Source organism: Myxocyprinus asiaticus, chromosome 50, assembly GCF_019703515.2.
Source record: "Myxocyprinus asiaticus isolate MX2 ecotype Aquarium Trade chromosome 50, UBuf_Myxa_2, whole genome shotgun sequence".
NCBI classification, from domain to species: Eukaryota; Metazoa; Chordata; class Actinopteri; order Cypriniformes; family Catostomidae; genus Myxocyprinus; species Myxocyprinus asiaticus.
In genome coordinates, this window is record NC_059393.1 from 4,006,006 (window position 1) to 4,021,376 (window position 15,371).

Below are 15,371 nucleotides of genomic sequence, written 5' to 3' on the forward strand. Positions count from 1 at the left end.
TGTTCTTGTTCACTGACTCCATAAGAGAGTGTTGAGGGGAAAACTTCAAGCTTTTAGACCCGCAGAGGGGCGCTCTCGCCATGTCCACTGCCAGATTGCTTCAGGGGAGGGACCACTAGATTGACTGACGGCTCAGTTTAACTGAAACTCCTCCCACCACCGCCTTTCTCTCTCCCTCTTTCACTCTTTTCTTGGTTTCAGAGCAGCCAATCTTCAATCCAGTGCACATGGAAATGCAAGAGCAGCAACGATCGGCGCTCAGATGGTGAAATTTGTTCATGGATTTTACGCGTTACGCCACTATAGGGTAATTTAACGGGACTTACACTGGGACGCGCTTTATTATCGGACTACGACCAAATACGATTTGAGATGGAATTGACTTTTAAACAGTTACTCTCCATTTAGGGATTTCACTGTGCAACACCTATAAACTGACACACATGTTCTCCGCTAATGAAAAACAAGGAGCATTTACCCAGTGGATGAGTTTTAAACCTTCAAAGATGCTTTAGATATTTTGCACATCGGTTGTTGGATTACATGAACGCGGCAAAATTGTCTGCATGTTGAGAGGCTTGTGGTTTATGGAACTAGAGCTGAGAAGAAAAGATCTGAAGTTGGAAAAGAGGGTCTCCGGACTGAGGGTCTGAAGGATTTTACCATCTCCTCCTGGAGCGTCACTTTAATGTCCAACGTCTTTGGGTTATGACAATGGATTATTTTCTTGTTTTATGCAGCTTTTTGCTGCCTCTGTCCTCGGCTGTAGAAGGTAAGGTATTAAATAATATTTAATTACAGTTACTTTCATGAGGTTTTTACGCGCAGTGTTTATCAACCCAAAGAAGTGTCTGGGAAGCGCGTCACGGGTCGATTTGCATTGATGCGCACCCATAGAAGTTGCGCTTTGGACACCGTGGATAACAATGAGGTTTTAAGGTTTTAGATTATGGCTATAATTAATGCAGCGACATGCGCCTGGTCCGATACTTCTAATGGCACATGCGAATCGATCTATCCATCAATTGACACCAATACACATGCAATACATCGCAGGACTTCTTCCTCTTAATTGTTGTTTATTTTCTTTCAGCAAGACAATAGTTTCTGTCTCTCCCAAAGGAAATGCCTCTACAGGGAGTCCCGCTTTAACAGTCTCTCTGTCAGTCACAAATCCAGGAGATCTCAAAAGACTTACGGCCGAACTCGTCTATAGTGAATAATTTAAGCAATTTTGAGCGCATTTCTGTTTTGGCGCTAGAGCGTAAATCGATCAAGACCAGCGTTTTATTTGCGCGCCTTTGTATCTAAAACCTGCAGGTTGGTCTTATGTCGGGCCTATTGTTGGGCAATGATGATAAAATGGTAAAAACATTTGTTTGTGTCCTTTTTAACCATATTAATGATTTCTTTCTTTTATAATGGCTTTAATAATTTGCGAAGTTGGCGTTTGATTCAGTTCATTATTCGAAGTCGGGACCCCATTAGACCTCCAGACCTACTGACATCAATAAAGATGAAAATGACAGAGCGCTGTAATAGATTTTAAGGGAGAAAAACAATGTCGATATATTTCATTTCTGTTATTATTATTATTATTATTATTATTATTATTATTATTATTATTATTATTATTATTTAAATCTCGCATTTTTCTTGAACGACAAGCATGAAATCATGAATACCATGATGTTTATTGAGGTGCTGTCTAACTTTTTTCCCCCCATCAAAATAGCTATGTTAAAACAGCTCTTATTTGATGATGATAATAATAATAATAATAATAATAATAATAATTGCAATATTATTGGGTAATATAAAAGCCAATATGCTATGCAATATTGGCATAGGTGGCTATTAACCTTTGACAATGCATATTATTATTTATTTAATTTATTGTTTTCCTTTTAAAGCTGAAAAAAATATATATATATAAAATAAAATAAAAAAATGCCTTTCATACTGTCCAAAGCTGGAATATAACACACTACTTGTACTCAATAAATGAGAGATGAAGTTTCTTTGCTGGTTGTTTTTAGCTACTTTATTGTTGTTTAACACTGGATGGATGTTGGCCTGTTTGGAGTTCTTATGATTGTCTTGTTTAAATTATGTGTTTATATTTTCCACCGCAAATCATGGTCATAATTTCCTATGTAAACGTGGCAAACGTTTTTAGTTTAAAACTTTGCTCAGTGGTGTATGGTCATGTGCAAGAACTTCTCGAAAAGATCGGTGCGAAGGGAAACACGGGCCTCTGAGTATACTATATTTTATCTTACAATTTAAATAAAGAAATAAAGAACTCCCCAATTAACTTTATACAAGTGGCCTATTGTGATTATAATGTGTGTTGGCGTAAGTGTTATAACTGATAATAATTAAATAACTAACTTGTTAAGAGACAAAAGTAACAACAGTTGGACTCAGTGTTGTTTAGGTTTGAAGTGCGACGCATTTTTCATTGACCTGAAATTTCTAAAGCGAATATGCACTGTTTCATTTTTATTTATTTTTTTATTTTTTTATTTTTTTCTCAATTACACTGCTGACAGTGCTGTCAAATTCTGAGGAGTTTACTCTTATAGTGCCAATTGAACCCCTTAAAGATAAGAACTATCAAATAAATACATACCGTTTTTTTCTTTTCTTTTTATTTTTTTTTTTTTTTTCATCCATACTTTGATGCATTTTAGTTCAATCTCTTGGCGTGTTCGCTTTTGAAATCCTGCGCTTTTTAATCACCTGCAAGTATCTCTCCTTGTCCAGTTAATCTAGAACTCAAAGGCCTGGTTTTAATTCTCACCATCCCTTTGGACCTATTTATTTAGCACCTACATATGATAAACACACTCCCCCTATATATACTTACTCTTGAGTTATCTAAGGTAATCTAAAGCATCAGGGTTGTAAAATAGGCTCATCACATCAGTATAATGAACAGTCTAAACTGTAAGACTGCACGGGCCATCTGACTTCATAAATCATCTTGCTAAAATACTCTTGTTTGTCTTTCTTCTGTGTGGTCTACCTTACATGCGCTATTTTTAATGTAATCGAAAATGCATACGTGCACTGTGCCCGTAAAAATATGTCTTTCTCGGATCGCGTTCTGCCCTCTTTATGTCTCATTGAAGTGGTAATTCAAAGGTAAACGACCACTGACGCAAAATGTAGCCCTTATTGATGAAATGACAGATTCTGGTAATTTTGGGGGAAACAGCATTAACATGAGAAACAAGAGATACAGGGTACACTCCCTGCAGAAGAGCTGTAACTTGAGTTTGAAGAAAGGCCTGGGACGAACGTGACCATGCCAAACGCAATTAAAGTAATAATACTAATATTACTACTAATAATAATAATAACAAAGGACGTTCCCTGGCTCAGAATTAAACGCTATGTAAGGTCACTAAATGCACTTCAAATAAATAAATAAATAAAATAATATAAAACATAAAAATGTATCCAGCTATTTTAATGCCCCACAGATAGGCCTATAACAACAACAGCTAAATATAGCAAAATTATTATTATTATTATGACTATTATTATAACACATGATATATGGGCTAACCAATGCGATTTCATCGATTTGGAAAATCTGTGGTCGAAAGGGCTAAAAAAGGTTAAAACATTGATCTGCTCTTCACACTTGGCTTATATACACGGGATACACTCTACTGAGTGGTGTGATTCATGATACATTCAATTAGGGAAAAGCCAAATCAATTGCGCAAATTGATATAGTAACGTGGGCAATACAGTTTTACTAAATAATTGCATTCATTCATGACGTAGAATATAAATCAACACACTAGCAACTATGGCAAAATACGCATTTATTTTTGCTAAATATTTAGTATTTTCAATGTTTAATGCACTACGCCACAAGTGCCATTTAGTTGCAATTCAGCCTAGTTTAAAAATAAAAACGCGAAAAGGCTATAAAGTCACGGCTAAAGAGCGCCTATAAAATATTAAATTAAATAATAATAGTAATAAAAAATAAATAAAAGCAAAGCATGTACCTGCACACTGCCATCTTACATTTTTATTTGCATGTAGGGTGTTCACAAAGTTACCAAAAAAAAAAAAAAAAAAAAAAAAATATATATATATATATATATATATATATATATATATATGTGTGTGTGTGTGTGTGTGTGTGTGTGTGTGTGTGTGTGTGTGTGTGTGTGTGTGTGTGTGTGGGCAGGTTTAAGTGGTTTACCAGGACTTTTTTTAAGGTTACACACTGGTAATTACAAGGGTATTATGCTATAAATGTGGTTTATGAGGACATTTCTAGTATCCCCATAATTTGAATTGCTTAAAAAAAACATACTAAACGATGTTTTATTGAAAATGTAAAAATGCAGAAAGTTTTTTGGTGAGGGTTAGGTTTAGGGGTAGGGTTAGGGGATAGAATCTATAGTTTGTACAGTATAAAAATCATTTTGTCTATGGAGAGTCCTCATAATGATAGCTGCACCAACATGTGAGTGTGTGTGTGTGTGTGTGTATGCGCGCGCATGTATATATATATATATATATATATATATATATATATATATATATATATATATATACACACACCCACACACACATTTTCTTTTCATGCATAGGCAGCAATATGATGGATGGAGTGCCTTGTGTGTTATATACTTGTATTCATTTCTCTATAAATAGTTGCTTTTCTTTTTAAATTATATATATAATATTCTTAAATAATTTATTTATTTTTTATTCATGTCATTATATAAGTCTTGTGTAAGAGCCATTGAAAGGTCATATGTTAAACAGAGGGCAGGTTGAGCAGATGTCCGTTGGCTTTGTTTCAAACCCTGGTAAGAAGCTCAAAGGGTCTCAGACTTAGTCAGGCTTAAAGATGCTATGAAACCCAGGCATATTAATGAGCGCACTAACCCCATAGAAGCACACTAATCAAGCTAACATTACTAACCTACAAACATCAGCACTGATAACCTTTCGATTTCAAGAATGCTTTGGCTGGTCAAATTTGATGGCAATCTGAGCCCAGTTAGTGATATAACCTGTGCTGAAGCCAATATTTAACCAAGTGGTCTGTTCATTTATGAAGAAGTGGACTAGATGCTGACTGGAATGTAGAATTTGCTCTTTTTGGAGGGTCCACTCAAAAGGGCCGTCCTGGCAGCTGACGCAAAGGCCTTCGCAGAAAAATGGGTCTTTGATACTCACGACAGTGCGAGGAGAGAATGTGTCTGGGGCCAAACACTGCCAAAATCCCCCCACTGCTGTCTGCAGCTACTGAAGCGGAATGAGAGAGAGAAAATGAGAGCAAAAGAGAGGCAGAGAGAATGAGGGATTGAGAGAAAGAGAGACATCGGAGCTTGCTTTCTGTCTTCAGTTGGTCGCTAGCAAGATGGGTGGCGCTGGCAAGTGATATATCTGCTACCAAAGCACCCACTGAAATGAAGGGCGGTAGTGCAGAATACCCAAACAAAGTCACATGATGACAGGCACAATACATTTTACTTTCTATATGAATGGTTTTCTCTCTCAGGCCAAGCCATAGGGATTTTGTCATTTTTTTTTTAGCATGCATGTGTTCAGTTACTTTACAGTTGGAGCAAATATGGTCAGGCAAAGTTCAGAAAGTTTAAAGTTTTTTACTCCTCACATACAACATTATAGTTTCGAAATTTAGAAACAATATCATTCAAAACTTTAGACACACCTACTCATTTGATATTATTATAAGCTATTAAAACTATGAATTCAAACAAAAAAACGTATAACAATCTTAAACAGTATTAAAGGAGTTCCCATTTATGGTGCTACGTGTTGGCTGCTTTTCCTGAACGTCCAACTTTTCCAAATATTTTAGTTTAGCAAAGGAATTCATATGTTGGCAGTAGGCACAATTCATATTTGTCTCCAAAACTATTTTCAAGCATTTCACAAGTGTTAAGATTAAAGGGCATTTTAAGATCAGTAGAAATATAAATTCAGTCAAGTGTGTTCAAACGTTTGATTGTCATAGGATGCCACATTTAATAGACACTTGAAGATTTGACCTTTATAAACTATAAATCAAACAACACTGCAATAACTGGTACCTTTGTTTAACAGTGCTGGCTGGCAAGCGTGTCAATTGGTCACTGCAGAACCTGATATGTTAATAATTTGTTTATGAAGCAATATGCATGAGATACCACCTGATAAAACAGAAGCAGTTCTTAATTTTGAAAGAACGTCAAATCCGAATCACTTTGGCCTTTGACATGTCCTGTGGTTTGACGTGGTTTCACTAATTACTTTGCGCTAATTATTCATGCAGCTTTTATGACTATATAGAATATTAATAATAATAATAATAATACAAAAATAATAATTATACCACATGGCCATTTAAAATGAACCAGTGAAAGCAAAAATGTACAGTTGTGAAAAAGCACCATAAAATACATTCACAGCACCAATAAATACATAAATAAATACACTTTTCCTTCATATACATTCATAAACACTTAAACCGAAAAGTTAATGTTGATTAGAAAAAGCTCACGGACATGTTACGCTGCTACTCATGTGCTTAAATATGTCAAAATGCACATAAACAGAAGTTTCATGCTGAAATAGAGCTCAGTGTATGGAGTGAGATGACATGTGATCAGCAGCACACACGCAGTTCTGCTCTGCTTCTGAGAAATGAAGTACACATTTTTATTAGAATGCCATAGCCATTACTCTGTTGAAACCATTTGGCAAGTAGGATTTAGGAAAAGCTTCCAGACTTTTGCTGCAATGGCTTGATCTTTTGCTGGACCATTTTTTATGAGTTTTAGTGTGGCCGTTTCTTCTGACAGAGCAGAAGAGTTCTTTTTTTATAGAACATTACTTCACTACGACTCGAACCTAAGTCACCTCAAGCAAACAGTTCTTAAATGTCATAAGCATATGCACAATCCACTGTCCAACTCTAAAACAAAAGAGTTCTTTGACGTTAATTCATCAAAATTCAATAAAATTCATATCCACAACCATATTTTAGCTTTTTACATAGCAAAAATCATCCTTTACAAAAAAGTGAAATCAATTCTGAGCTGACAATGTCCTATACAAGGAAGTTAGCTTTTGGGGAAAAATGTAATTGTCACAGTGTAATATGGTGGTATTTGTCAACCGTGGTTGAAACAAGGGAATGTGTGATGTCAGAAGCCCTGCAGGAAATCGCTAATGCTAACGCGAAGCGCAAATGTCTTCTTTGATTAGTAGTACTGGCATGTGTGAACAGGGATGGGGGTGTTAGGACTAATGATGGCTACTAAATTCCATTCTCCCAATCAGACTGGGCCTCAAGATTGTTAAAACATGCTCCTAATGTCAACATCAAACTCTGAAACCCAAAAGCACCCTGGCCTTTCACCCTTTCTTTTAAATCTTGACCTAAATTTACAATTTAGCACCATGCTGTTCTTAACAAATTATTTTGTAAAGATGAGTATGTCTGGTTTGATTCTTTGCATTTGAAAATATTTGTAAAAGAGAAGCAAAAATAATGTCTATCAGCATGTCATAATAAAAGTTTGTATCAATTTGTTAAAGGGTGTGTTGTTAATTTATATCATTAATTGTATTTAATTGTTTTAATATTTTGTTGATAATATTAGATATATTTAAATGCAAAAATAAATAAATAAATAAAAATAAGAAGAAATAACACTAAGAACACCCTTAAGTTTACATGGTAACCACAAAAAAAATAAATAAATAAAATAAAAAATAAAAAATAAAAAAAAAAACAGTTAATTTATGGATTTGGCAGATGACAAAATACCATACTACAGTTAGTTACTGTTCTCACTGTAAAATCAGAAATTAATAATGGGTTTCCTTCAAACTGTTTAAAAACTTCCAATATTTTTCTTTAATTTAGTTCAACTTTTTGATAGTGTGTGGCTTATACTATTCTATAGTAGTAAGAAGAACTATAACTATGTGATTTTGGTGGAAAATACGATGACCATGGTTAATTTTTGCTATGGTAATATTTTTAGCCCTTTACACCAAATGCAATGGTGTTGGACAGGAATTATTTTACTGCTTACTTGATTTGTCACCTCTCCATTTGGTGTTGGAAGTGGCAACGGCATTTTGGCAAGGTGCAAATGTAGGGACGTGTGAAAAACAGTTTGCTGTGTCTCATAAAAGCCCCTGAAGGCAGGCACACGTTTGTCTGTTGTAGCTATACTGCAATTGTTTTGAAATTCAGCTTGCTGGATTGTTTTGACTGTGTAGTTTATAGATCGGATGTTTCATGTAATACAAAGCAAGGGCATGTCCCAAATGTTTCTTGATATTTTTTGTTCAATATGTGTGTTTGTTCAAACATCACATTTTAAAAATATTAACGTTTGTACACATGCTAAAATAGCATTGTACGGTGTTGGATGATGTAATGCATTAGAGATGTGCTTCTTGTCAAAGACTGTAAGCATAATTTCCTCCAACCTGGACTCTATCATTGTATTTATCATTCTTAATGTCAAATCAATTTTCTGTAGAGTCACCACCCTCATCCAATCAGCGATTCCTAATGAATCAGTGTGACCGATCAATTTATCGTTCATTGTCAGGCTTGATCAATCACACGTCCTTCCTACTTAGCCATTCTGGCAACTATCCTTTTGAAATGTGCCAAGCCTTCTAAAGCCTCTCATTACCAATGTTTTAGAAGCTGTAGAAGAATGGCAGGATAGAGGAGCCAGTGAGTAGGAAGATAGTGTCTGTCCAGTGGACATTCCATCAACCTGCTGTCCAACTGGCGTGGCCAGTATTGACTTGGAGAAAGAGCACACGTCTCATGCCCATCCCCTAGATGAAGTGACACATTTTGACAGTGACCTCAAAATTGCCCTTTTTGAGTACATTACTCTTAACTCTGAGCTCCGAGGATTATGTATATAAGCTAGGACGTATCTAGATGGTAACCCTCTTATGGTGAAAAGCCTTGTGAGAGTTGCATGAGACATTCATGCACACCCATACTAAACCTAACCTTAACCCTAACCTTAGTGGCAGAAAATGTGACTCTCTCTTAGTAGGAGTGTTACCATCTAGACATCACCATATGAGGTATGCAGTGCACACTAAGTCACCCTGAGTCACAACTAGTGGCTTATCTGTCAATGAAGCTCCCTGAACCTGAACTGGAGAGATGAGGACATAGGCTAAAAAAAAGGACAGAATAAGACTGAGGGAATTATTCGCTATCCAAAAGGCACTTGGTACAGTATTGGTTGAGCAGTTCATCTAAAAAGGTGCTGAGAGCATAGACAAAGGGAACAGACTGGGGCTGGTCAGATGAGGTTATGAATGCAGTGGGAATTTAGGCTGAGCTCAGGACTAGGAGAGCCCAGAGTTTTCATCTTGTGTCTTGGTTATCTGCCTCAAATCTATCTCTGCATCTTAAATTTGACTTGCTTGGCCTAGCTCTGCCTGAGAGAAGATAATTTTTTCTGCTCCCTCTCTCTCTCTTTCTACTTATCATTCTCCTTGTTTTTGAGCACGAAGAAGTCAAGATGTGTCCTGGAAGGGATATGCAAAGGTTTTTAATGAATCTGAAAAGCAAGCGAGTGTCGATCAATGACAGCCTTGAGCCTGCACTTGAGTTCAGACCCACCTGACAGTGAGAAAGAAAAGACAGTTACAGTCTGCATTCAGAATTGAGAAACTCCAGTTTTACACTGCAGTTTTGCAGACAGATGGTATATTTTATGTCAGAGGACTTGGTGGTATGAAACTGTCATTGCTCTCTTTGGAACACTTACGTCTAAGATCTCATTTATACCTGATATTAAGATTTTTTTCTGGTGATCCAGTCACAAGGGGACAACAATGAACAGGTGTAAACTGGGTCCATAATGTTTTGTGATCCGATGACTCAAATCACTCACATCGGTAAAAGTCAGAAACCTGATATCAATGGGGATTTTTTGCACTTTCTTTTCATTCTTATTTTTTCTCTCTCTATCACACGGGTCATATCTTATTACCAGGTGTAAACAGGGCCTATGGGTGCGACGAAATCTAGATGCAAGCTGACGGTAAAAGGGACGACAACCTGGTGAAAACCCAGAGAACAAGAGCTGAAAGTTCACAGGCCCTTCCCCCAACAGGTGGACTTTATCCAGACAGAGGGGGAAAAGACAATGCCCCTCTTTCTCTTCTCTGTTTACCGTCCCTCTCTCCACTTCCCTGTCACTTCATTGCTATACTTTCCCACCATCCCTTTTCATTACTCTCTGTTCTCCTTGTGGCTGTCTCTTATCAAGGCGAGCTTCTAATTGCGGTATTATTGTCCCTATCTGTTATCTCACCCCTTTAGTGATATCGGAATCCCAGAACAGAACATGAAGCTGGGGGACATTTACCCACCAGACCATTGTTAGGTCCAATCATTGATAAGATTTGTAACTACCAATGTGTGTTCTTTGCTTACAACTCTCACAGTTGTAAGCAATGCAAATCAAGCTCTTGCATGATAGAGTTGACTTGTTTAGTCTCTCGATAGTCTGTCACCTGTGGCATTTAGGAAATTCTACAAACAGGTTCTCTCTTGTGACATCTGAGTGAAACAATCAAGGTACGAAAATGTAAAGCAGTCCCATACTGCCGTAATCCCATACACTGTTCAACGGCAAGTCAAACAGAGGTCTCTAACTATGTGACATAAACTCTTGAGGGATGTGAAAGCAAGCATATTGATGTGAAATGGAGCTGGCTCTAGGAACAAATTAAAAATCCTGTGGCCAGATGGGGATGGTGAACTAAGGGGCCATATTTGAATCCTGGGTGTGAGGTTCACCACATGGATACAGCTTCATTGCCACTTTTGCCCAGTGGTGTCCTCTGGGAAAAGACTTAAAAAGATGATGATGATTAGCTATTCAATTTAGCCAGTCATCGGTCAGTGCAGCTGGCCATGAGGAGATGGTTGTTGATGTTCCCTCTCCATCAACAGGTTGGTGATCGAAATCTCCAGGGACTTGGTTTCTCTTCCTTGGTTAATTAAGCATGCAATTTGTCACTGCTCTTACTTATACATAAATCTTCCCTTCGATTTGAATGGCTTGATCTGAAGAGGCTAGCTAAGTAGGCGAGCAATTAAGAGCAATCTATAGAATTGAACCGACACTGCTTTGTGCATGGCTAATTAATCAAGGTGCAGCAGAGGTGTCATAAACACAAAGATATTTACGACTAAAGCATATCAAGGCAGATTTATTTGTAATTTTCGACCCTTTCGGCACATCTTTTTATATAGATATTTGAGATTATTGCCATTAGCTGAAAACTGTGGTAGGGTAAAATTAAATTTTCAACGTGCCGTTCTGTCTCGTGCACATTGGAGCATTCAGACTTTCGAAGTATACTCTTTTTGACCACAGACCATACGGACGCAATCGGTGTTTGCGCACTACAACTGCTTTGCGGTACTGTCTAGGCACAGTCAATATCAGGTGCATGCACCTGTGACAGGCAAGGACACGGACTGTCCGAGCATACTCTGGCATGTGCGCTTGGCATACCTGCATGTAGAAAACCGAAGTATACCATGGCCTTCAGTATAATTTCCAAAATCTACCAACAGCACTGTAAATGAATAATAATAATAATAAAATAATAATAATAATAATAAAAAAAAAACATTTTGAGTATACATTTTTAGCAAATATTGTGAGTAAAATTATGTTAGTTTGATTATGAGGTTCAGACTTGGGGAAAACATGTCCATTCATGCATCACTTTGTGGAAGCTGTAAATACAGGGTTCTCACGAGGACATGGTCACTCCTCCAATGAATGAACTCTTGTACAGCCTTGTTCCTATGAGTAATCTATACTGAGGTTTAGTCCACACCCTGTGATTGTTTTGATGAATGCTCACATGTTGGACTCATCCTGCTTCGAAGACCACCAAGAGGTAGCGTACCTGAACTGCAAAAATTTCACTGGCTAGTTCCAGGCAGTCAAGGTGTGTTTAGCAGCTCTATAATTAGAGGCCACCAAGTCTTCATGACAACATATCTATGTTTGTGTGTAGTGGGTTTAGTGGATCTACAGTATGTATGTGTGTGTGTGTGTGTTTCAGTGTGCGACTTCTCATTATCTCCCTACCTGTAAATTGCATCTCCCAGCACATGTACAGTACTTCCTAAATTGAAGGGCATTCTCATTTAAAAATCTCTTCCCCGGTCGTTGTATTGGTGCCACCTTTGCCATCTGCACTGTTTGTTTTCAGGCAATTCACATTACCACAGTAAACCACCGCTTGTACATTTATACCACAGTACACGGTCTTATTGGATGCCTTTATTGGTTCATTGACACTTCAGTCTAAACTCTGTTAAAGCCACTGTATCTGATTTATAAGTGAGTGATTGTATCTAGATTGCGCTATCCCTCAATGTCACCTGCTCTCCAAGCTTTCCCCATTTCTCGTGCTCTCATACACATCCCTGTTGACCCAACTCTCATGAGTAATATTTGCATCAGTGCAAAACTGTTGCTGTTTTTTTTAATATTAGGCAGGTGGTTTTAAAGTTGTGGCTGATCAGTGTGTAAATATATATACTCTCTCTTTCTCTCTCTCTCTCTCTCTCTCTCTCTCTCTCTCTATATATATATATATATACACACACACACACACACACACACACATATCATTGTTACTTCGATACTAAATTGCTCATACAGTGACATAAGATTTTAGTCATACCACATATACCTACTCCATCTACACCCAAATTCAGTCCTTCTACATTATAATATCATTCTTTAGCCATTTTGACACATTTATTGATGATATATTGCACTGTACTTCATTGTCCGCTGTTAAGCTGCAACTGCTTTGGCAATACAAATGCAGCATTATTTGTCATGCACACTAATCCCATCTCATTCCTCCACCATCTCCATCTCAACCCCCCCTCCATTCTTCTCTGCCTTCTCACCAGGGCCTCTGCTGAGACCCATAAATCAATGGAGCTCAGTAGCCTGTTGGGGGTTTACCGTCTGTGGGGGGTATTGGTGGCCTGGGCTCCCAAGCCGCTGGCTTTAGTTACACATCAGTGAAGGGTGAATAATACATTAGTCAGTCATTGACTGAACAGCTCTAGTCGGGCAGGCAGACGGAGCTCCCCTGGCCCTTCATCAGCGCATCTGTGCCATAATCAGCCTCTGGAGATCTACTTCAGCCTGGCCTACCTCTCGTTCACTCTTATACACTTTCCGGGTGTGCAAATGTTACATTATTTAAACTCTTTAGGGGTTAAATGGATAGTTCATCAAGATATGAAAATTCTTTCGCTTACCCTGTAGTCATTGCAAACATGTCTTTCTTCTGCTGAATACTAAAGGAGGTATTTTATAGAATGTTCTCGATACATAATCATAAATCATCAAACAAATCATCACTTTCTGGTTGTCAAACGTTAGTGTGCAAAGTTATTGTGATGAACCTCACCTTTGGTTACTCTGCTAGGACACCTGAGGGGAACTGACTTCACCTTGACACCAGTTGAAAAGTCTTTGCATGCCTTATGCTGTGACTATTTGGGGGCCACTATACATCCAGAGATGTCCATGTGCCAAGCCCCCTTCCTTGCATGCACAATTACAAACAAACACATTTCTATCCAAATATATCAAGGTTTTTTTTTTTTCTTTTTTTTTTCTTTTTTATTTTTTTATTTTTTATTTATTGTTCAGAGACATATAAACCCCTGGCCATATGGGGCATCCTAGAATTGGATGTAAAATGTTCTATCAACCTTCTCCAGCATAATTGCCAGCGATGAACTTGCATTGCTAATTCCTACTGTCACAATCTGCGAGTCAATTTTCTGAGAGTGAAACACCTAAGTGCGTGACTGTGTGATCACCAATGACCTAGATGCCCATGTGTCCTATTCAGGCAGTTGTTTCTTTTTTAATCAACAGCCAGAACTCAGGGGCGCCGCCTGCTTAGGATTGGACAGTCACGCCTGGCAAATAAATTACACTTTCTTACACTCTGCCAGCCTGTGTTTGTATATTAAAGAGCCGAAAACCATTTAGAGAGGTCTAACGAGTCACGTTATTACTGCAGCCAAGTGTGAGATTAATTAACTGAGCGGCAATTAAGAGCACGACAACATCTCACAGATCGGCATGAGGAGAGTCATAACCAACCCAATGTATTTGCTTTGGCCATTTGTGAGGGAAAAAGGAGTAAACAGAATTAACCAGCTTTAAAGCCCAAACAGCACAAGAAAATTCTACTGCCAATAGAAGACTGCTGTGTCCATAATAAATCCTTTTTGGCCTTGGAACAACATTCCTATCAACTATTCATTGTCCTTAGATTTTAGGGGTAGGGTTTAGAGAACTAATCGGTTGGTAAAAATGTTGTTCTATGACAGAACAGATGTTAATCCAGGAACATGCCCTATGGTGAAAAAGATAAATAAATAAATAAATAAAAAAGCACCAAAGTATTTGGACACTGAAGTCACACTTAGTCTGATTCTGATTGCCATTGCATTCGATACAAAATATCATACCAAGTGGCATCTGCAAAAATTTTGTTAGTCCTTTTCTTAAAACTAAATTTTGTTTCTAAACCTTTTTTTTTTTTTTTTTTTTTTTTTTTTTTTTTTTATGCAATGAATTTTAAGCAGCTGGTGTCAAAGGGATTTTAGTAGATGTTTGAAGTCAGTTCCCCTCAAGGTCACACAGGTGTCCTAGCAAGAGTAACCACAGGTGGAGTTCAGTACATTAACTATGGAAATGTTCCACTAATTTTTGACAGCCAGGAAGTGTTGAAATACATTTTGACTTAATTTTGAACATTGTTTTATCACTTTAAAACTAACAAAATTCCTTTTATGAAATGCATTGCTTGAAAAAATATGCTTGTGATACCTTTAACACTCAAAGATCTAAGCATTGAAATTGATAAAAAAGAAGAGAAAAATCCTCCTTGAAAGTGTTTTCAGGAAACCACTGGTTATAATAATTAATTATTTATTTATTTATTTAATATTTTTATCCCCTTTTCTCCCAATTTGGAATGCCCAATTCCCACTACTTAGTAGGTCCTCGTGGTGGCGCGGTTACTCACCTCAGTCCGGGTGGCGGAGGACAAGTCTCAGTTGCCTCCGCTTCTGAGACAGTCAGTCCACACACTTTATCACATGGCTCATCGTGCATGACACCGCAGAGACTCGCAGCATGTGGAGGCTCATGCTACTCTCCGTGATCCACGCACAACTTACCACGTGCCCCACTGAGAGCGGGAACCACTAATCGGGACCACGAGGAGGTTACCCCATGTGACTCTAC

At 37.7% G+C, this 15,371-nt stretch overlaps 1 protein-coding gene across 6 annotated transcripts in view; it reads left to right on the forward strand.

Annotated features, from left to right (window-relative positions):
* The first annotated feature begins 240 nt into the window (after positions 1-240).
* The window catches only part of LOC127438675 (ephrin type-B receptor 3-like), a 73,817-nt gene continuing 58,686 nt past the window's right edge, over positions 241-15,371 (forward strand). For all 6 annotated transcript variants that reach the window (XM_051694416.1, XM_051694420.1, XM_051694418.1 and 3 more), the window contains exon 1: positions 241-772. In XM_051694416.1, coding sequence (XP_051550376.1) covers positions 709-772 — 64 coding nt within the window. In that variant the 5' untranslated portion in view covers positions 241-708. The remainder of the gene's footprint in view (positions 773-15,371) is intronic.